The following is a 24815-nucleotide window of genomic DNA, read 5'->3' on the forward strand; positions in this document are numbered from 1 at the left end:
AACAGGGTGTTTCACTCAGTGTTAATGTCATGTAGCTTCAGTGAAGGGATGGAACCAGCTAATATACACATACAGGACATGACAGATTTAGTGGAATAAGATTATTTTAACAAACTTAAAGGGACAGGTTACCTTAACATCAAAAATACATACTTTTCCTCTGGTCTAGATTGCTTTGGTGCAAGATATCAGACATGGAGCAGAGTGCCATCTAGTCCATTATATTGGAGAGAAGGCCGATGTCTTACTAACGCAAAGTCGTTCCAGGACTAGCTGCAACGTAACTTTTGCAACATGTGACGTTATGGCAACCTACCACGTGAACTTTGAGAGTGTCATCACCAGCACATCATTTTAACCATCGCGGGAATGTTGTGCCGACATTTCCACCACTTTTTGGAGATGTTGTGATGTTTTAGCAAAGTAGCAGCAACGTAACTAACGGAAGCATTGCAGCTGTAATGTTGCAGTAACGTCACACATTATTCATCACAATCGCAACATTGCAGGGACATGCTGTGTTTTCCAGGTCTATGCCGGATATCTCCAAAACTCTGCGACTCACACCAAAACAATTTAAATGAATAAACAGCACTACAGGCCAGAGGAAAATATGCATTTTTGATTTTGAGATCAACTGTACCTTTAAAGGTACTTCAAAGGAAATAAAAGTGAAAAAGTGAATGAAGACGTTCAAAAAATACCATAAAGAACGACAAAGACATGGTCATAAAGGAAAATGATACATTGTACATAACGTACAAATAATGACTCTCAGTGTGTGAAGAGTAAGGAGAAACGCAAGTAATAAAAACAAGCAGCTGCACTCAAACAAATAACACAAAAGTCAAAAAGGAGAGAACATGCACAGTTACATACATTGAGGTGATGCTTACATACTTTTGCATATCTGTGTCCTGTAGAGACGATCAGAAGTGCAGCAGAGTACTGAGATTACACAAAATCAGCAACATAAAAACTCATGATATCACAGTGAGTGGCACCACTCAACCATATAGCTTTTTTAGTCATTTCAGAGACACACACACACTCATACACTGCCTGATACACAAAACATCACGTGCACACCAGAGACGTGATAAGAAAGCTGGATGGATTCTTGTTGCGCTTTGTTGACTGAAAATGTGATGAGAAAAAGGAGTAAAACTAAAGAACGATGGCAAGGACAGTGTGTGTGTGTGTGTGTGTGTGTGTGTGTGTGTGTGTGTGTGTGTGTGTGTGTGTGTGTGTGTGTGTGTGTGTGTGTTTATGTGTGTATGTTCTCCTGGGTATGTCGCTGCAGCCCTGTGTGGCAGAGATAAGACCACCGCCTACACAGAACTGTTTCTTGGGAATTAGAGAGCTGTCCCCAAAGTCCACTGGTGACACACAACACCATCCGTCCCCCGTCTACAACGCAGCCTCCCAACTGTCCAACAAGACGCTCCAGTGTCAGCGCCAACTGCTCCTGTCCAGATACTGTCAACAGAGCAGGCATGTTTTGTGTGTGTCTGTTTCTACATGTGTGTGAGCTACATGGCACGACCACAGACGTGCTGCAATTTCCTGTAGGTGTGTGTGTGTGTGTGTGTGTGTGTGTGTGTACGTCTGTGCTGCTGTATGACAGTGAGCGGCGGCGGCGGGCCTATAATTCCTGGCCTCCTCCTTTCATCTTGATAACCTCTTATCAGAGCAGAGCAGCCCGCTCACACTGCGGCAGCAGCCACATCCCTGCCCAGCTGTCCACGCTGCCACCACCAAGACCTCATTTCACTCTTACTCTCATAATATCGCTCTTCACACGGACTGACACCATCATAATATCACTTTTATTCACAGGGATCAGTCTGCTCCATCAGCAGTTCAGCTCATTGCCATCCAACCCCTCAGGTTCAAGTTCAAATCCATTATGATACCAGAGGGCAGTTGTTTTGCACACAAAGAGCAACACAGCCAGAGTGTACAGATGTTAAAAGACATAAGCAAACACATCAAAATGGGATACAGTTTAAAATAAAATGCATCACAGTAAAACACCATATAGCATATATAATAATATAACACAATATAGTTAAGTGTGAGTGTCTATCTAGTTAAATTGACACGCCAGGTGGTTTGTAAACAGAACCACCTGGGAAGTTGTCCTTAGAAACTGTTTGGAAAAGGGCAGGAACTTTCAAAAATCACTTGGCAGGTGATTGGATGAACCATGTGTCTGTCGCCTCTAACACTGACTAACTTCAACCAATCAGATCAAACTCTTGTCGACGCTCGTTGCAAAAAGAGTGAAAACATCTTTTCCATGGAAAAGCCTTCAGTGTCATTCTTTGCTTTTCTTTCAATGAAGAAATACTCTCCAGTTCTGGTATAAGTGATGCTATCGCAGTATCTATGCTAACATCTTCAGGAGCTGCCATTGTTTGTTCAAGATGAGTCACTTCTATTGACTCTTCTCGCTGTCATCACACCTGAAAACAACGTCCGTAGCTGCCACTAGTCCCTCCTAGGACACTGATTGGCTGCGCAAGTTTTGGTGTGGGCCCAAACAAATAACTTGAACTAACATAACTTTATATACATTAGATACATAGCTATATGTGACTTGTCTCGCCACTGTTTATCACAAATAAAATCATACCTTAGCTAGCTGCAGAATGTCTTCACTTTCTTGGAAAGTGTGTGAAGGGATGGCGTGGAAAGGGAACAGCTGTAAACAATGACAAAAACTTCAAAAGAGTCAAGTTATTGGTTGCGTTTGAAGCAGGAAGTTTTACATCCAATCACAGTAATGATGTTAAATAAACTGGACGATGAACAGGCAGTTGTGATATCCCAGTATGGTCTTGACAGGTCTTGAAGTAAAATCCTGAGTCTTCTTTGACTGAGACCAAGACAAGGCCAAGACCTTCAAAAAGTGGTCTTAAGGCCAAGTTCACAAAATTATCTAAAGCCAGCGTTTGGTTTGTCCATTGTGGGCTACTGTAGAAACATGGTGGTGCAACATGGTGCCTTTTGTGCAAGAGGACCTGCGTCCGCTATAAAGATATAATCATCTCATTCTAACACAACAAAACAGATCACAGATATTACAGATAACACAATAAATTAGCATCACCAACTGTCTTTCCGTATGTTTCTATTCATCCTGTTCAGGGTTGTAGAAAACTGGATCCTATGCAGCATGAACTGAGAGAGAGGCAGGCTACATCCTATCCTAATACATCCTGTATTAGTATTAATAATGAATAATAATAATTGTTATTATTGTTTAAATAATAAGTATTTTATTTATTAAATAATAAGTATTGTTGCAGTGGCATACAGGGTTATCTCCCATTTTGGTCTTGTCATTTTCTGCCAACTTTCATTAGTCTGTCTATCTAATAAACCAACTATACTGATATGAAATAGTAGTGCAAACACTAATGATACCTTTATGATATGAATGATATGTTGAATGAATGATAGCCTTTCCAACTATATCACTGCAATCACGCAGTAAATCATCCAGTGGGAATACATTTAAATTGCTCATAAAGGGGGTGAAGAATCGTGCCATAGCCACAATTTTAGAAATACTGTGGTCATGAATCCTGGATAAAGCATTTATAGATAAGACGTCTGCCTGGTTTGGTTGAAAAAAAATGATGAAACAGATGTTTATATTATGTTATATCATATCATATTGCAATTATACAGTTTAACATGTCTTCAGAAGTAATTAAATATCTTATTTATATGTAAATGCTATAACTAAACCCTCTCAACAATAACTATTTGATTGTAATCCATATGATTTTATGAGACCAAAAATCCTTGTGGATATGACACAATGAAGCCTAAATTTCAAAATAAAAGCTCATGTCATAAGTGATCATTACACTAACAGACTACCTGCACATCTAATTTCCATTAGAAAAATTAACTTTGTTCATGTAACAAGTTTCTAAATACCCCACATTCCCCCATATACCATGGACATGACCTAAGCGTCCTCAGTTTCAGCTCTGTACAGCTCTGTGTTTCCTGACATCCTCACTGCTCAAATCTTCTGTGTAGTTGTTTTGAACCCGTGACCTCGCTGACCTTTACTGTATTCTGCAGTTTATTTCTGTTGGCACACAATGAGAATTTCATGCCAAGCAACTGTGGAAAGAGTGAAAAGTTTAGGGAAATAGGTGACTCAATTATAAGTTTTTGTCCAACAGTTGGCATGATTTGCATCTGGCCTAACTGATACACTTTATCTGCCTTATGAGGATATAATTTTAATTTAACTGCTGCAGATTCTTAAGTGGCAGAAAAGGCCCAGTGTTGCAAGTTTTAAAAAGGCCTCAATTCTTCCTAACTGTTTTCCTCCCCTGATTTCCCTGAAAACTGTAAATGAACAAAGAGAGAGGAAAGTTGGGGAGCTGCTTTGACTATCAAATGACTGGGACAGTGTCGGGCTTGTGCACAGCCAGGCCGTGTCCAGACCATATCTCTCCCCCATGATTGCAGCTCCTTCCCCGATTTGCATTACTGTGTTCCATTCTAAGCTTTGCTGGACCACAAAGAAATTGAGTCTTTGCATTTTATATTTGCTTTGTTCAAATGTCTGTCGACTCTTTTCCATGTGGGCTCGGCCTTATCAGGGGCTGTATGCACATTTCATCAACAGACAAAAAAGCTCCCATCCTGCAGGCTCGGTGCAGCCTGTGACTGCTGCATGATGCCCTTTATATTACATTTATGTGTCTGTCTGTGATCAACTTAGTTTTTAATTGTTTCATAATGGTTCAGTGTTTTTTTATATGGTGCCTTCACTGTGGAGACATGTTATCAATACTACACTAGCGGCAGACACACAACCATAAAGGAAGAGGAACCAAGAATTAAAACTGACACCTTCACCTTTCCCTCTTGCTTCAGATGCTAATACCCTTTAACACAAACATTATTTGTACTATCTGTAGATAAATTACACAGTTTGACATCATTTTACATTTAGAGTTGTAAATATGATGCATCTGTCCTCATACTGCACAAGTTTTTTTTCAATACAAGAGGTGTGTCTTTCAAAAAAAGTTGTCCCCAACCCCTCCCACGGACTGTCTCTGAGCCCTAAACTTTTCTGCTGGTTGGAGAAGTAGTTCTTGTAGCCTTCAGCCTGTACTGAGGTAGACACGCGAGCTGTGCCGCCCTCCACCTGGCTATAATTTTAATCTTACTGCTCACCTCGCTCATTATCTGTGGCGTCCACTCAGGTAGGCGACCCTTCGGCTTTTTTCTCTCCTGCTGCTCTTACTATGTCTTATTATATAAGATTATATATTATAATTTAGTTGATTTAGTGAAGAATATCTGGCTTATGGCGGTGTATTTATGCATTTGAAACTTCCACTGGTGAGATTTAATATCACCACAGGCCATTTACTGCTTGATTGACTCTGAATTGTAGAGATATGAGAGGTGAAGACTTTGCTTTTGAGTTTCCTTCTCAATTAAATTAACAGTTTATCTTAAACTTGAGTGTACTATTTATTTTTTATTAGTTATTTAAATCATTTTTATCATAATCACTATGGTTCTATGTCACTGGACGATCCAATCAATTCACATCGGTCATGCTTTTTAGGTGATATCAGGTCAAATGAATTAATATTCAGTTGAATATACGTACATTGCCTCTGTGTTTATGTAAGTTTTTCATCAGCGCCGTCACATCAGTGCTTGCTCTTGGTGGGATCTGCTGGGTTTATAAAGAGTACAGTCTGCATGAAAAGTACCCCAAGCTAATTCAGTTAACATTTGATGCCATATCAATAATAATGAATCATTAATTAATTAATTAATTATTATCTTCTTCTGTGATGCTTATATCTAAAAAGGTGTTTAGTTAAATCTATCTAAATGTGAGTGTTAATTTCTCAGTGTTTCTCATATGATCCGCTGTCCACAACACACTGTCTTACTCTGTTGTGTTTGAAATTTCTAACAGATTTCTATTAATCAGATGAGATTATATTGTCATGTTGTGTCGGTGGAGCTGGATATATTTAGCCTTATAATAATACTGTCTATCAGATTTTCTCAGACTTTATCAGACATTATCAGCCTCTTCTCCTTCCTCTAAAGATATGGAGCGAGAATGGCCTCGTCTGTTATTGCAATTCTCAGTTCTCTCACAAGTTACATCAGTTTTTTTTAAGGCTTTAATGGTAATTTTCTTCACAGAGCAGCAAATTAACTCGTTGTCTCTAAAAAGTTAATCAACAACTCAGAGTTAGTCTTTAGTGAAAATATAATAATAATAAAAAAAAACACACCACCACTGAACAGTTACAGTCACATGATAAGAACACCACACACGCATGAAAAACACATAATCATCAATGCATGCACCATAAAAATAAACTGTGCTCTGTCTTAAAAAAAAGTTAGTGTGTGGGCTGTCAAAATTTGAAGCACTTTCTAATGAACTTGGTTTTAAACTTAAAAAAAGATGGGTCTCAGGAGAGATGTAACAATTCAAGCTGGAAAGTCTGCTGATATACTGATCATGTTTCTTTAGAAATGTAATTTAATGAGTTGATTGAACTCAGTTAAAAGAAGTTAAAAGAACTCATATTTATAAGCTCTGAAGTGCTCTGAAAATAAATAGAACTTTTAAGTTTAAGTAACTTGAATAATTAAAACTGTATTATATATTTTTATTATTTATGTTGATTCCACTAAATTCAGGTATGATATTTTACAGTGCAGTGTGACAGAGGTTTCTGCTGACACTTTCACTTAGAAAATCTGTCTGCAAACACAGCTCAGCTGTTGGTGTGTTGTGCTATTTGCTCTGGAGGGCGTCCCTGAGGACATATCTTTTGCATTCTTCTAACTGGCGCACCTTGTAGAAAGGCCACCTCGTAACCGTTTGGTCACTGGCTGCATCACTGCAATTATAGACCTATTTATTTTTAGTTTTTTACTTTCAGCCACTGTTTCAGCAAACTTCCCTTTCCTAGAAAAGGAAGTTTGAAGAAGCCTGCTGTCGAGCGATCTCGTCCCTGATAACTTCAAGTTAGATTAGTTGTCAAGAGTGTGGTGATAATGTGATAACTGCTTCAATCAAAGTAACAGTAAATCAGAAACTGTTGTGTGCAATATATTTACACAGCTGGCAAAAATCTTCAGCTGTCACCTTCTGAAAAATGATCCTATCAGTAGGGTTGTGTGATATGACATAAATATCTCAATCTTTTTTAGGCTGTTTCATGTTATACAAAGTATATCTCAATATACACATTTTCTATAAATTAAAACACTGTTAATGCCAGGGGAAATGAACAAAATCAAATATCACAATATTTTTGAGCAAATACCTTGACATCGATTAAGCAACAATATTGTAGAGATGATTACTGGTGCTTTCAAAAAATGCTAAGATGATGATATTTCTGATATATAATAGTGATGCACAAAACAATCCAGTGGAAACATTTATTTTACCCAAAGTCGCTCATTTTTACTCAGGAAGAAATATTTTACAAAATGTAACACAGTAATGTTACTACAACTTTTTAATATTATAATATCATTCTAACATTAATTATATATATAACATTCTCATATTGTGAACTTCAGTAAGAATAACATCAAGAATCATGAATGCAGCATCACAATTTCGGATTATTCTCTTCAGCTGAAGGATATTTTTTTGTATGTTCATTCATCAATGCAAATCCCCATTTAACAGGACCGGTGGTGGTGGGATTCACTTCATAAAGCTTGAGTTAAAGTTAAAAATAAAAAAGATATGAATAGAGTGTGGAAATATATTTTAAGTTAATTATATCCCAATATTAAATCAACTTGATGCTTTGAAGGCACAACAAATGCATTGCCGATAAATATTAGGTCAGAAAATACAACAATTGCCTGTTTTTTAACATGACTAACGGTATTAACCACATCCACTTCTCTTTTTTCTATCTAAATACAGATACAGAGACAGGTCACTTTGTTTGTTGAACATACAGATACAATTAATGTGTTTGATATAATGAGCGTGGGTAAAGACAAATAACTTTGCTGTAATGGAACCTTTAAAACCAGGAAAAGACAACACTTGTGCCATATCACAATACAACAATAAAGTTTCATATCACAATATCATTATAATATTGATATATTGCTCAATCCTTCCTGAGAGGATGCATTTGACACAAATCTTAAAGATTTCTAACGTCCCTGCTGTGGTGGTGCTTTAGGTCGAGGTCTGTTCCATCAGCATGGAGGATTCGTCAGAGCAGTCCCACTGGGTGTCTCCGGCTCTGCTCAGCTCAGATCCTCTGGCTGGTTTCTCCTCTGAGTCCAGTCTGCTGCCTCCAGGAGAAGAAGGAGAGGCCTTTTTCTCCAGCCAGGACTCAGACTACGCCAGCTTGCCCTCCTTCTTCTCCAACCCGAGCCACAGCCGAGCGCCATCCACCTACAGACACAGCTCGGGTCAGTGCCCCCCACCCGTCAAATCTTTCTTCTTATCCACCCTCTGAATCATGATCTGACTTTACTTTGTCCGTCTTTCTAAAGTCCGGCAGGTGTTCACCTCTCCAAGCCTCCTCAGCAATCTCCAGCTGCTGGACGGGCCAGGCAGCCACTCCCTGAGCTCGCCCTACACCTCCTCGACCTCCACCTGGAGCAGCAGCCCCCTCAGTAAGGCCCCGCTGCATTCACACACCCCGACCTCCCTCTACACCCCCGGCATCACCTCCTCCTTCACCAACACCTCTAGAGATGGATACTTGTCCCCGAGCAGAGAGGGCAGGGAGAGCCCCCGGCTTCAGGAGGCCCTGAAGGCCGAGCGCCTGAGCCCACTCGGAGGGTCTGGGGCCAGCAGCAGTTTTCTGAATCTGACCCCCGCCGCTGGGAGCGTGTACACTCCGTCGTCCCACCCACACATGCTGAGCCCCTACAGCTCGTACATGACAGGGCCGCAGGACTACAACTCTGCAGCCCTCTACTCCAGCCCCGGATCCTGGATCAGCCCCTCATACTCACCTAAACTCCACAATAAGATGCGGATATCCACTCCAGGTGAGAGCACAGTGACATGTGACATTTTGTCTGATTTTATTTTGTTAGGACATTAATTTGATTATATGACAGAGTTGAAATTGTAAAATCAATTGGATTAAGTTAAGTGAACCTTGAAAAACGATGTGTCTGCTTTCTCCGATTTTATTTTGTTAGGTCTATAATTTGATTATATGACAATCAGTCAATAATCTAAAAGTGAAGGCATTTATCAAAACTTTATTTTTAACCTTGAACTGTAAATCCTTTTAAGCTGGTTCAATGTTAACATGTAAGTTGCACTGCTGCTTTAAAAAATGTGAGTTAACTCAACATGGGTTGAAAGATTGGTTCAAAGTCGTCTTGTGAGTTTTGAAAATGTAAAACCAGTGAAGTGAATCTGAGAATAGATACAGGACTTTTGTGTAATCAACAAATCTTTTCTCATTAACTTAATCAGAGGTTTTATTAATCTGAAGTTAATGCAACTCAAAATTCATTGTTTTGTTTTTGTTTTTTTTGTTTTTTTCAGACAATTTCAGAACTTTAAAACATAAATTCTTCTGACTTGAAGTCTGTAATAAATGCACTACTGTGAGTTCACTTAACTCATCAAATTAAAATTCAAAAGAAACTCGATCACAGGTCAACTTTGAAACTTGTTTTTAAGTTGAACCTACTGAAATGATTTACAGTGTACTAACCTTAATCATGGTTGTTTTCATTATTATGAAAATAAACATCCATCATTTGCCTTAACATTAAAGAGACATAAACATATATGTTTTATTTCTTCAAACTAAAAAACAGAGGTTGGAGGAGAGTTTCTCAACTCTCAAATATTTGCATTTTGGTAAGTCTGCTAATATGCTGATCAAGTTTCTTTCGAAACTTAATTAAATGAGTTGAGTGAACTCACAGCTGTAGATCCAACTCAAAAGGCTTCAAGTCAGAAAAGGTCATGTTTTTAAGTTCTGAAGTGATCTGAAAATAAAAACTAAAAATTTGAAAAATTAATTCAGTGGCTGTTCTGGAGCTTTCGACCGTATCACATGGCCTTCATGGTCATAGAAAGGTAGGTAGTCAAATTCAACTTTTAAGTCAACGGAAAACAAGAAGCTCTTAAAGTGCTCAGGGCAAATATACCAAGTGACTAAGATCATGTGATATGATTGAAAGCTCCAGATAAGCGAACAAATGGACAAAATGATTAAAGAATATAGTTCAGTATTGAGTTATAATGTTTATTATATATTTATTTATATTTGTTTCCAAATATTGTCTGATTTATTTCAGGAAGCATTTGTCTCTTAAATGTACATGTAGCATTTTGTAATAATAATGTAATACAAACATGTACAGTAACAACTTTCTACTTTTGAAACAGAGGCCAGAGAGTGTGTGAACTGTGGAGCTACAGCAACCCCTCTGTGGCGTCGGGATGGTACAGGCCACTACCTGTGCAACGCCTGTGGACTGTACCACAAGATGAACGGCCAAAACAGACCACTAATCCGACCCAAGAAGAGACTGGTATGATCCACTGAGACACACACTAACAACACGTCTTTCTGGGTGGCTGAATATATTGGTATGAACTAGTAGGGCAAACACACAGGTTTTACTAATGGTGCTAATTACGATCCCATTCCATTTAGTGTAGAAGAGCCTTTCTAGTGAGCCAACATGCAAAGTAGCAGCACCCTGTTTGATTCGAATGGAACAGAACCTTTATTAGTGTCAAAATGATGAAATAATTTGTGAAATATTCAACAAATAATAAATCATATCATCCAAAGCAGTTTAAAAACCCTGATGATGTCCCTTCTGTGTTTCAGATTGTCAGCAAGCGTGCAGGCACACTGTGCGCCAACTGCCACACAAGCACAACAACACTGTGGAGACGTAATGCCAATGGAGAGCCTGTGTGTAACGCATGTGGACTCTACTTTAAACTGCACAATGTGAGTCAGTCATTTAGATAAAAGTCATAACCAGGCAGAGCTCTGTTGCACGATTAAAAACTCATCTCTGTTCACTAAAGTCAAGTTTATTGATGTAAACTGAAATTAAATAGAGTTCAGTCAGTATGGACATGCTTTCTTACCCAAATAAAATAAACAAAAAATAAATCTGAGTGCTGTCAGGACCTAAAGGGGGGGGACACAACTGCCTTTAGCTGCTGTTAATCTTGAATCACATTTTAAATTGCAGTTTAAACTTTTGGTGTAATAGAATTAAATTTAATCTAGGTAAAAATTAAACTGAGGTTTAAAGAGGGTTAAACCTCTCTTGCAATATTTCTAATAATAATAATAACATTAGTAGTAGTAATAGTAGTATGATAATATTCATATGAATATTTTTAATAATAATATGTAATATTTCTTAGATTCCTAAATATATCGTAAATGTAATGGGTTTAAACGCTAACTGCTGCACAACTTGTATCTCAGCTCTGCTTGTAAAACCAAATTCTGATGGGCCAACTTCTTTCTTTCCCAGGTCAACCGGCCCCTCACCATGAAGAAGGACGGCATTCAAACGCGCAACAGAAAAGTGTCCAACAAGAACAAGAAGAGCAAGAAGGCCGCCATGTTCGAGCCGTACTCGGAGGGAACTCAGCCGTCCTCCTTGGATGCCAACGGTGGGCCCTTTTCCCTCGGCCCAGGGACTCTCCTCACCTACAGCCACACGCCACACCTCATCCCAACACCGTCACCCCTGCACCCCTCCGCCTCCTTACCCTACACACACCACCTCAACACTGGCATGGTGCCCACACTGGTGTGAAATGACAAAACAGGCACCTGAAAGCCATGTATATTTAGGAGTCAGCTGGTCGCTTGCTTGCTGTGTGAATTTGTACATATGTGTTTCTACACTGGATGTCATGTGAATGAGGTTTTCTGTTTATTTCACTGTATTTTAGGGGGAAGCATCGATTCTGTGCTTGTGCTTGTTTGAAATCAGATAAGGGAATTTCTTTTCAGCTGTAAATACAAACACAAATCTAATTTGACTGCTACATTGGAGGCTTAATCCCTCTTCTATTATTCATAATGTGAAATTATACTTTTTTGTGTGTCTGTTTTGTATTTGCAAAATTGATATTATCATAGTGAAACCTACAGAGAAAATAATAAAATGTGTGACTGATTCTGCTGGCGTTATGAAGGCTTCTGTTTTTGATGTCATTTGAATTGTGGCTTTATCCGTTCAGCACAGTGAGCTGACCACAGCGAGGCCTCCTGAGTGGAGTTATTGTACTCCTCTGCTCAGGTACACTGCCCTCTTTGTTGAGGCAGCGCTCCACTCTGACACTGTAATTGTGCATGTATGCAAATTCTCCATTCTGCAGAAGTGACAAACATTCTACTAAAGTGCAACACTTAACAGCAGCCTTTTATATTTAGAGCGGCGCTGCCAGTGGATGACTGGGCTTCAAGTTGAAAAACACAGGGTCATGTTTGTTTGCTATTACTCATCACTTCATTCTCATAAAGGGGATTTTTTTTTTCATGCATAGAATTTACACTTTCATGCTTGAGTGCAAAAGGTCAGAGTCGACAGGGAACCTTGTCATGACATGCAACATGATAGTAAAAAGATTAAAATTGAGTGAGAACGACGAAAGCCGTCTGTTTGAAGCACTAACAGGACGGGGACATCAGTTAACATATACTGGTGTCATTATCCAAAACAATGAATAAAATCAACTCTTGGGTTTTGCTACCAAAGATGTATCTTCTCAAGTCTTATAATGTAGAGAGAATCCTGCTGTTTCTTCTGTCTTCATGTCGGTTGAAATGTTGGAATGTAAAGGGGAAATACTGAGGCTTTAGGTCACGTCCATATATTGATAACGTAATTATTGTGACAGGTCTAACCCAGCTAACGCAAAACACTCCCATGACATTCCTGTAACATTCCTTACAGGTTTATATTTGCTAATCCCCTTTTAGGCAACTATCCGCAAATGTTTAAAAATATTGTGCAACTGATTTTGTTCAGTTTAATGTTCCAAAAGCATTTTAATAAAACCACGAGGTAACGTAACCACAATGTTCTTCATCTTCCCAAACATTTTTAAAATGTTACCAAAGGTTAGTTTTATGCATGGCACACTTAGAATTGGAACTTCAAGAGGCTGTTCGGGGGAAACGTTCACACAACCTTCTTGGAACATCCAGCTAACCTCACAATAGTGTTACAATAATGCAGTGATGACATCGGTTTTCACGTCAGAAAAGAGCTGCTGTTTTTAACATCCAGGAAATGTTAAGGGGAAGCGTTCAAATAATCTTCCTGGAACATTCACCTTCCCAAAACATTCTGGGAATGTAACAAAAAGATTGGTGTTATGTCAGAAATGATTTCAACATTCAGGGAACTTTGTCCAGGAACATTCAGTAAATGTTTCCAGAAAAGAAAAAAAGTTCTTTCCAGTAACAAGTAGTGTAAGGGATTACAATTTCCTAAATAGTAATTACATTACAGTTACTAATCCAAACAACTTTCAGTTTGATGTTTAGAGTTATGATCTTATGATGACATGTATGTGCGATCGGTCCTGTCAGCTGCTGGTCAAAAAGCAAAACGAATGATAAAGGCTGAGAGAGGGGGAGAGAAGTGTACTTTCCACAAGTGTAAGTGTCGTTATTATTTTGAGTTTGTTTGGCTCCATGAGAGAGAATATGTGGTGATGGAATCTAATTTAAAGCCCAGCAAAATATAAAAGTAATAAAGTACTATAATGAGTGATGTAACTAATTACTTTTGAGACCAAGTAATAAGTAAAGTAATTTTATTACTTTTTAAAGGAGTAATAAGTAAAAAGTAACTCATTACACTTCATGAGTAACTTTCCCAACACTGATCTTGACACATGTTATTGAAAACATACACACACATTAAATATTTTATAAGTGAGAAATAAATGAATTCAAGCTAAGTTAACAGGACATCTCCTTGTTTTTATTTCCTCTCATCAGGAAAACAGTATAAAACAATGTAGCGTCCTTCATAAATGAGACAAAATAAGCTCCCTTTTTTTCTGTCATCAGTAAAACAATATACAAATTAAAATTTTTAAATGTGTAGAATTTCTTCCATAGTCTTTTATTTATTTAGCTACCCAAATAAAATCCCACCTGATGGTCCCGACCCCGTCTTTGGAAATGAATGGTGTATACATAGCATACATTAAATTAGGCTTCTAGGCTACTTTGATTGTTTATATCCAGTTGATACCATTTAATGAACCTATTTCAAATTGATCATACTTGTGACCGCAAACACGTAACTGATTAGATTAGATTAGATTAGATCAGATTAGGAAGACTATTTATTAACTATTTATAGAAAATTCATTGACAGAATTCTGCAGCAAAGGACAACTGAAAATCCTTGAATGCAACACATTAAATTCAGTGTCGGTTATATCATTCAGGCAGCAGTGCAGTGGTATGTATGTGTGTGTGTGTGTGTGTGTGTGTGTGTATGTGTATATGTGCAGTTTCTGTATGCTGAGCAGCAGCAGGGCTGGGTTTGCTCTCTCAGGACTGGATGATGACTGATATGTTATCACTGAGGCCACAGACCCCAAACCATCCACCTGCTGCTGGCACCGCCACTTTCACCCTCCCTGTCAGTTACTCAGTGAGGAGCACCATGTACGCTATTAGACGTGACACCAGAAAGACTTCTGACAAACAAAATAAATATGCCATCTGTGTCGTCTGAAGGCTCCGCTGTAGGCAGATGGACTCCGATTTGTTTGCTCAAAAGAGTTCACTCATGGTGTCAGAGTCAATATATCATGCTCGAGGTCAGTGTTTCATAATCTGAGGGCACACGCACAACGCTTCACTTGAGACAAATCTATAAATGAACACACACACGCCGTGTGTATGTTCCCACAGCACATTTGCACACGCTTCACTGCAGACATGAGGGAGAAAGACTTTCATTTAAGCATTTTGGTTTCAGCTTAGCGAGCAGGGCCCTGTGAACATCTGGGCACACCACCCACTCATGACACTGCAGAACGCACACAGTCATCACCCCTGAGTGTTTTGGGGATTAACTCGGGAGCAGACATATTGATTATTAGCATTTTGTTACTTTAAAATAGCTGTTTCTTCTGAGCGCAGCTTAATTTCATTATCAGTCAACCATTGTTAAGCATAACTTGCCTGATTCGACCTTGATGGTGGGAATGCAATGGCCTGTGAAGTGAGACGAGGGTTTTTTTTTTTTTTTTTATTTGAATCATTTACCATATTCACCCAAAGTTGATGCTAAATCCCTCTAAATCAAATGAGTCTTTAAAATCCACATTGTTTTCCTCCTCTGGGATGATCAGAAGTAGTAAAACAAACAGGAGACAAATAATCAGATGAAAAAAAAAAAAGAAATATTAAAAAATTAAGACGATTTGGCAAGTGCATCCATAATTTATACTCTTTTCCTTAACTGTCTCTATCTGCTGTTTATCTGCAGGGCTGCCAGCTCTGCTCTGGGGAAATGGCAACAAATGCCGGGGATAGATTAGCAACCACAGGCCTGCTCACAACGCCATCCGTTAGTGGCCCTCTTCTCTCAGCATTTGTCTCTACCCATTCATCCTGTGTTATCCTGCAGGGTTGTACAATGACACTAGTTTCATTAATGTAACCAGGAGGCAAGTGATCCGATTATGAACTGCTTTACCATCAAAAGTCTGGGAAACTCTATAATAGATTATATGTTTTGATTCGGCATAATTTCAAACAACAGCCCTCCTGGAGGAGTAAACAGACGCACTTCAGAACAAGTCAACATTACACTGTTACACTGATGAAGAAGAATAACTTCTGACCAAATGCAGCTACCACAGCCTGATGTCCAATGTAGCATACTCCTTTTAAAACATGTGGTGCATGAGCGCCCTCTAAAGGTAAAACTAAACACTGCCGCTTCAGTTTTACCCCCCAACTGCCACAGGATGTAAAACCCTGAACACTGCAGTCGTGAGATAACAGCATTTATGTGTATGTGTGTATGTGTGTATTGTCATGTACACTGCTGATGCATAATATGAAGGAGCTGAACAAAATATGAATTGAGGAAGGCTTTGCACATTAGACTATGACACAGAGAGGACTGAATCAAGAAGAAGAAACAAAGACATTCTGCAAATTTAGATGTATTTTGTGTGTAACTTTGTGTATAGTCTGGACAATAATATACATGTATGTTAAGAGAAAGAATATGATGTATATGAATGGTGTTCAACTCATTAAATACAAGCTCTTTTGATGTACCTCATAGCCTATTAGTCCTGTAGACTACTGTATCTGTGCTTGATAACCACCGTCTCTCCAGACTTTCACTCCCCCTTCCTTGTCATATCTTCAGCTGTTCTATCAATAAAGCCATAAAAACCTGAAACAAAAAGTTTGTGGTTGGCTGGAGTCAGTGTGTAGGCATTGCTCTTTTTATTTAAGCTGAAGATTAGATGCGCAATAAATGTTGGGGGCGTAAGAGGGAATTTATAGTATTTTTTACTAGTCTGGTAAATAAATTATACTCTATAAATATTGACTGTAATCATATGATGCAATTGCAGATTATATCAAAGCATTTAATTTGAATTTTTAGGCAAAATGCTCTATAAAAATCAAAAGATATTTGTAAAGTTTGTGATGAACTGTGATGAACATTAAATCTTTGCTCTCTACATCTCAGACTTTCTCACCGTCACAGGGGTCCTACACATTTACAGCTGTGGTAAATGGCATATTTATTTACATATGCGGGCTCAAACTGTTTAAATCGGATGTTACTGTGCTATACACAACCAAAATTATATTTCATTACATAATTCTACAGAAGGGAGACAAACTAAAGGAAAACAAAGTTTCATCTTTCAAAATGTGACACCTGTCTGTAAGTAGACTTGGCATCTTATTAGAGCTGTAACAACTAATCAATTAATCAAATATTAATAAAGCTTATAATTAATCACCAGCTATTTCGATAATTGATTAGTCAGTGTGAGTAATTTTTTAACTAAAAAAAGATATCATTCTCTAATTTCGGCTTTTTAAATGTGAATATGTTTTTGTTTTTTTTTTGTTTTTTTGTTTTTTTAAATCCTCTCTGATTTGGGCTTCGGGAAACACTGATGAACATTTTTTTCTGGTGAAGGTTTTATGGACCACACAAGGAATTGATTGATCCAGAAAATGAATGACAGTTCAATCAATAATAAAAAAAATGGTTACAGGAAAGACTTGAAAATACATCCAAACGCGTGGAGCACATGGACGAGATTCTGACAGGATTAATTAATTGATGAGTCAAGTCTTTTTTTTAAAGAAATGTCCAAATTCTCTGATTTAAGCTATTGTGAAAGTAACACAATCACAATTTACAGTAATTTCAAGCACTTCATTCAAAAATCCATAGACAACATCATCTAAGCACTTTACAAACCCTGCTTTTTCAAGGATAAGTTATGTGAAGATCTGTTTAAAATACAAAAATGTGTATCAGTTATCAGTTTCAGTTTTCTTAACTTTGTTGGCCATGAGAAGCAGGTAATTACTGGTAATGGATGAAAAAATCCATACCATGCATTCCTGCTGAATATGAATGAATCCATGAAATAAAGGATCAGACGATCTTCACCGTGTGTTTTATCTCCCAACATACTTGACAACCTTGAGAGGAAGATTTCAATACCAAAAAAATTCAGTTTCAGAGACTTTTTTTCCTGCATTCTGCTGACTTTTAAAGAATGAATGTAATAAAAATATACTGCAAACATTTTAATGTTAAATACTTTGGAGAGAATACAGAACAATTTGCTGCTCTAGCATCACTTTGCATGAATCTCTAGCATAAACTAATAATCATTAGTTTTCTTTTAGGAGCAGGGGAACAAAATAAACAAATGAAAGAAAACTAACAGAGCAGATTTTAAAAAATGCATGTCCCTCTCCTGAAAAACTTTCCTTAAGAAACAGATACTCTTCTTAGGAAGTCTGGCTTGGTGTGGCTGTCTGATTGAAAACAGCAGACCTTTAGAGTTGGGAGAAATACAGGAGAACTGTGATCCTCGGAGGAAATGGGAAGAAGGCAATGAAAAATGGGAGTTTCCAGGGAAAATCAGGTGGGTTGGCAAGTGTGCCTCCCAACGGATTCACAACACTGCAACTGCTACGGTTAAAATATTTTACTTATTACATGCAAATCTATTTCCTCTGAACCTGAAACAGGGTTTTTCTGATAATCAAACTGAGTTACCATTTCATTTCACTTCATTCTACAACTTATCTGCTGGAATGAGACACTTGTCTTTGTGTAATAAATAAGAAATTGTAACAGGAACATGTGGCAGTGCTATGAGTCCTGTGAGAAATTTGTTGCAGAACAAGCCTTTCTTATAGCAGGTACAGTAGAGTAGACACAGGTAGTGATAAAGGTCTCATTCTATTCAAGTCAAACAGAATCAGGGTGCTGCTATTGTGTATATTGGTGCACTGGAAGGGCTCTGCCAAACTAAATGGAATGGGACGCTAATTAATATCCTAACTAACAGATTTATGTGTTTGGCCTACTGTTTCATGTCAATATGGCCGCCATGAAAAAGGTCTATTACAGTTTGCTTGACAATGTGCTGTAGATGTGTGTATATTTTTCAGACCATTCATGGAAGCAACAAAATAAAGACACACGAAAAACATAAATATATTTATTTTTTTTTAAGCATGCCTAAAACTCCAGTACAGCCAACAGAAGGAGCTGAGCATTACACAGTGAAAAGGAAATATAACTTATCTTCTCCGTCAGCTGTCAGTTTGTTAAGTAGTAAAAATTGGTCCTTGGATAACGCACAAAGAGAAAATAAAAAATAAGCAGTCTCATCAAACCAGCTGAATCTGTTTCACTGTCTCTTAGCTTATCAGGTTCATTTAAAGCACTTCAGTCTGGAGAGTAACAACTGAAAATCTCTGCTGTGTGTTAAAAAAATAAAAGACACAGGACAAAGCGCGGTGAGAGGTTTAACAGCTCACCAAGCTACATATTATGTATACTCCCACAGACTGCTTCAGCCAATCCACGTTCTGTCAGTGCACAAGCAGACTGGGCTTTTTGTAAACATCAATGATTTAGTTTGATTTATGTTGGCATGACACAGAAGTGTGCCGCTGTGGACGAGATGCGGCACCTTCACTGTTTCTTAGCGATGAGAACTCCGACCATGACTCCCATTAGCAGCGCCACTCCAACTAGCAGCCACCTACTTAGAGTCTCCCGAGATCTCCTCGCCTCTGCAGCCGCGTCCCGCCCGAAAACCTCAGCAAAGCAGTCCTGCAGTCAAAAATAATGGATTCAGACAAAAACAAACAAAAACAGAGAGGAATATTGTTTTCTTTTCTGTTCATCCAAATTAAAAGGAAAAAATATTTTGGGCGGTTTCCTACAAAATCATTTTGCATGTGTGCATTTTGTCTTCAGTGTAATATATAAGTTCCTCGTACTCACTGCTTACATATATCTTTATTTACTTTAAATATGTATCTATGTATATATAGCATGAGTATCTATGTATGCTTGCATATACTGTATGTGCACACGTGTCATTCTTTTCCCCAATTCTAATTCTATTATTAATTATTATAATTATACAATTGTTTGTAATCTAAGGTATTGCAAATGATATGTAAGAGTGGAAAATACATTATTCTAGAGCTTGTACAAAAAGTTGGTCAAAAGAAAATTAGCGGCTAACTATTTTGTTAATCAATTAATTGTTTCAGTCACTTTTTAGGCAAATATGTTAAACAATTGCAGGTTCCAGCTTCTTAAATGACAAGATTTTGCTTTTCTTTGTCATTTATAATAGTAAATGGAGAGTCTTTGGGGTTTAGACGATTAGTTGGGCAAAATATGTAATTTGAAGCCTCACTTTGGGCTCCAGGCAATTGTGATTATAATCAGCAGATTAATTACTGATGAAAATAGTTGTTAGTTGCAGCCCTATCACACGCACAACAAGCGTAACAACAAAACAGCAAAACAGTAAAACAAGAAAGTTCAAAGCTCAATCTTATCTTGCATTTTTGAATCTATGATGTACTAGATAATATGAAAACTTCAGTACCTTTTAGTAGTTGCACAAAATAACGTAATCAAGCAAGAGTATACAAGTCAACAGGAGGAGAAGTTTTGGGGAACATTTTGACATGTTTTGTGCCATTAGTGTGTTTTTTCCTGTTAAATTGTGTGACACAGTTAGGAATGAACAGATCTAACTTATTCACTCCACATTCAAAGTTGTGCATTTTCCTTGACAGATGGTTGAAAACAGTAACAGTTAATAAGATACAAAATGCACAATTTCTTACCTCATATTTTCATTTTTATTCTCCTTTTCTCTCTTTTATTTCATTTCAAGTTGAAGTTTCCTTATCAAACAAATGGCTCTGCCAGACAAGAAATGTCAAAGGAGGTACTGATCCAAAAGTAGTGACCTTTTACCCCCCTACATTTAAAACCTGTACACCTCACTATAAGAGCTGTTTTATATAGAGGAACATGATGTCAGGCATTGCTGTGGCACTAAAACTTGTTTAGTTAGTTAGTAAATGACTGTAACTTATTGTGGAAACTGAATTTTAAAATAACAGTGACAAAGAAGTTCTGTTGTATTGGTCACTCATGGCCATTATCAACTAAATAGAGTCAGTACTGGTGCAGATACTGATCAATATTAGATAAAAACAGCACAATAAATGCACGTTGAGTCCGAGCTCTGCTGACTCACCCATCCTCCTTGGCTCTCAATCCACGGATTAATGTGCTCATCCAGATACATGGTCATCCAGTCTGCGATGCGGGAAACCAGCTCGCTTGCATCCTTCTCCACACACTCCACACACAGCACACCACCGAAGGCAAACAGGCCCACTATACGTCCCCAGTTGACTCCGTCCTTGAACACCTCGTCCATCACGCTCTTAAAGCTGTGGTAGGCCGTGTCAGGAGTGATGTCAAGCTGCGAGGAGAGGTCACTAAACGCTTGCGTGAAGAGCAGCTCAAACTCATCCGCCGAGTCCCGAAGAGCTGCCTTAACAGCCTCTATGTCAGCACCTGAGGACGAAGACGTCCCCGGCTGGCTGCCCCCGTTCCTGCTGTTGACCAGCAGGCCGTTTGTGGCGGCTGAGCTGGCCTTGTCTCCTCCTTCAGTCCTTCCACCAGCATCCTCTGGCCTCAGCAGAGAGGTCGGGTAGTTCCTCTGAGACAGTCTGTAGCTTATAAAGAACTCCACCAGCTCTCTGTTATTGTACGACATTATTTACACACTGTGAATGTCTGACACACAGCCAGCCTAATCAGACGCCGTGGTTTCTCCTGCCATTCCTCTCAGCCTCTCAGCTGTCACATCAGAGCTTCTTTGCCTTATGTCGCAGTTCGTGGAAGCATCCTGGAGGCATAGTGGAATGAGAAAAAGAGACATTAATTCTTGTAAGCAAACATTTTGTAACCCATGCTGCTGTGTTTTAGCATCCATTGGTTTCCATTCACTTCTGTGAGATATAAGGTTGTCATAGTATTTAAGTATTGATACTTTCTTGATATCAGGTGTTTAAAATGATAGAACATCTGTTAATTATAGTATTAAAAGAACTTGGGCCAGAACTGGGCTAAATGCTGCCTAAGGGCCATAACCATCCCACTGAAAGGTTCCAGTATCATTTTGCTCACCATTAAACAGTTATCAGGCCTAAATTCTGAAAGAGGTCAGTGCTGTGTTCATTGTAGAGGTACACAATATGGTATTATTGTTTGACTGAAAATGCAATTGTGATATGCGATATGATTAGTGGGAATTATCACTTCTGCATTACAATTTTTCATTTTGACTGATAAAAATGATTAAAATCATGCTGATGTGATATTTTTGGGGGTCTGTACCAAACAAACATGTTTTCTGTCACTGGAGAACAAGTCTTGTATGCCAGGGTATCTCTGCAGCATTTCAGTAGCTCATATCATTATATAAAACTGTTTTCTCACATTATTCCTTTTTCAAAATTTGATTCTGGTTCTGAAATTTGGTTATTGCACTTGGCTATATTGCAATGTCGATAATTTTGTGATTAATTGCTCAGTCCTGCATGCATGACATACTGTAAAACTTTAAAAGGGAAACTTCACCCCAAAATCCAAAATATACAGACCTATTTTATGTCTGATCTGTAGAGCTATTTATCCATCTAAATTGTTTTGCTGTGGCTGATTTCTCCAAAACTCTGCAACTCACACCAAAATAATCTAGATGCATAAATAACACTACAGGTAAGAGGAAAAATATGATTTTTGCTTTGGGGATGAACTGTCCCTATATGTTTTCAACCCTAAAAACAAAAATAATTAGGCCACAATTCCCTCATATGGCAATTCAGAAGGATGACCAACAGCAGAAGTGCACTGCTGTGTTAGCGAGCTATTTGCTCATTGACATCTACATGCTAGTGTGCCCTATATAGAACATTTCTACTACATTATGACACTACTCCATTATTAGAGGTTCAGCCATTATTAGAACCTTGTATTACATCTGTGTCTGACCCATGGCTGCCTGATCAATATCTCATGAAAAATAATTGCCCATCTCTGACCTTACCAATAAAATCAATATCTAAGTGCTCATTAAAGTCTATTCAATTTTCATTTTCTTGCCTGAAATTTGGCTTGCAGCAAAACCAGACAGTATTTTGTGACTGTGTGTGAAGTGTTAATCTAAAAAATAAAAAATATCCTATTTTGTGTGCCTAAAGCTGTTTGTCATGGTAACAAGTTATCTTCTTTTAATAGCCTTATTATATCGAACTTCAGGTATTACCACAGTAGCAGTGGTACAACATCTATACGGAGACTCCTGTAACTTCCTTGAGTTGTGTGATCCATCACAGTGAACATCAAGTCTGCATTCATGGTTGTCAGTCACATTATCATTGCTGGGTAACAGTTAACTGCAGACTGATTAGAAATTTCTGCACTGCATTAGCACACGATAATTATGTGTAAAATTTGCACTACATGTTCCAACAATCTGCTCATACGTTTTTCCAGTTGTACAGACATAAATGTAAACTACTGGATGACTGGGACGTTTAAAAAAACTGTACCACACATTTGACAATAAACATGAGCTAACAAACATAAGTTAAATAGCAGCCTTACAATCCAATAACATCAAACCATCACGATGTATTTGAGGCCAAATATATGGGAAGATATCAACCTGCCAGCGCTGACAGCTCAAGCTACAACGTAGATACCAGTTTTAGCTTCAGGTGCTAACTAGGCTAGCTGTTTATAAACACTCCAAAGAAAACGTTTCAAAAACAGCTACGAACTACAGCCACTGGTTTAATATGAGCTAATTCTTACTGACAGATATACTTACGACTGCTGAGAGGTTGTTTTCCCTTTCAGAGCTCAGCTACGGAGTTCCTAGAAGCTGTAGTTGTGAATGCAGACACAATATGGACATTTTTGCAGCTGCAGACTCTGTGGCCCGAACAGTGATGCACGCTGGCGGTTGGCCAATTCTGCTACTGTACGGCCGGAAGTCCCGCCTTCCGCTGCCTCTCCACCAATTAGCACCCGAGAGAGAGCGGAAATTGAGGGGCCCGTACAAATGAAAGGAAATTCATTGGAAGAAGCTTCGTACGTTTGTTCTGGGTATTCTCACATCCTCAAGGCTAAATGGCAGAAAGCCTCGCTTGTTGGGGACAGATTTTGTCTTAGTGAGAAATTAAAAGAAGTTTCCTTTAGAATTGTGCATTGAATATATCCAGCAAAAAGAAGTGAAAGATTTAGAACTGGTATTGAACATTCTCGCACTTTCTGTGTAATAGGAGAAGAAACCACCTGTCATTTGTTTTCAGTGTTTGTGTACCAGAATATTTTTGGTGGATGTTCAGCATGATATAAGACGGAAAACGGGCAAAAAGGTCAGTTCTAGGATGAAGCTACATTTCTTGTTTATTTGTTTTGTTTTTGTGCAGTAGCTTCTTTTTCTTGTGAAAAAAAATCCATATTCACAATAAGAGATGGATGGAATCCAAACCAAATTTTAGACTTTAAACAAACAAATAAATAAATAAAACAAGAACTGCATCAACATGGTCTCACATTAAGTGACCTTCAGAACAAGAGAGCAATCAAATTCAATCAATCAATTACCGGTTTGATATTTGGAGGGATAATATACCAATTTAATTTGTATTAGTATTTCCTCTTTTTTAAAAAAATTTTTTTGCAGTTTCATAGCTTTTAAAAAGTTTGCAGTGATTTTGCTGTTGTGTCACTTGTAAGTGACACTTATTTTAAGAATGTGTTTTTGAAGTTAAAATTAAAACTCTGGCTCAACGAGAAAATCTGGTCATCAGTGGAGAATCAAAAGTTCAATTATGTATGAGCCTTAGTTGATAGTGTAACATCATTTAACATAAATGTACTTTTATAATAAAGCACTTACATTTTCATATGAATGTCTCACCTTCTAACTGCTCCCTATAAAAACAGCATCAGCTCCTGACCAGTCAGTACTGAAATATTGACAAGCTCCTACACAAACAATACTGCTATCTGTATTTGTCTAACATTACATAAATAACAGACAGGGCAGAAGTTCAAAATGTGGGCTCTCTTCATTATATTTTATGAACACTCAGCTAAATGCAAAAAGTAACAAGTGTTGAATC

At 38.1% G+C, this 24815-nt stretch overlaps 2 protein-coding genes across 2 annotated transcripts; one reads left to right on the forward strand and one right to left on the reverse strand.

Moving 5' to 3' along the window:
• Positions 1-5103: 5103 nt before the first annotated feature.
• gata1a (GATA binding protein 1a) lies at positions 5104-12218 on the forward strand. The gene is made up of 6 exons (XM_084728263.1): positions 5104-5246; positions 8244-8478; positions 8563-9066; positions 10433-10578; positions 10884-11009; positions 11551-12218. The coding sequence occupies exons 2-6, from the start codon at positions 8265-8267 to the stop codon at positions 11836-11838; spliced, it is 1278 nt and encodes a 425-aa protein (XP_084584389.1). The 5' UTR covers positions 5104-5246; positions 8244-8264; the 3' UTR covers positions 11839-12218.
• A 6553-nt stretch (positions 12219-18771) lies between these two features.
• LOC146331208 (bcl-2-like protein 1) lies at positions 18772-23671 on the reverse strand. Its single transcript, XM_084728276.1, has 3 exons — positions 23513-23671; positions 20864-21523; positions 18772-19407 (listed from the first exon to the last, which is right to left on the reverse strand). The coding sequence occupies exons 2-3, from the start codon at positions 21389-21391 to the stop codon at positions 19267-19269; spliced, it is 669 nt and encodes a 222-aa protein (XP_084584402.1). The 5' UTR covers positions 21392-21523; positions 23513-23671; the 3' UTR covers positions 18772-19266.
• Between the last annotated feature and the right edge of the window lie 1144 nt (positions 23672-24815).

This window comes from Lutjanus erythropterus, chromosome 2, assembly GCF_056507025.1.
Source record: "Lutjanus erythropterus isolate fLutEry1 chromosome 2, fLutEry1.hap2, whole genome shotgun sequence".
Classification (NCBI taxonomy): Eukaryota; Metazoa; Chordata; class Actinopteri; order Lutjaniformes; family Lutjanidae; genus Lutjanus; species Lutjanus erythropterus.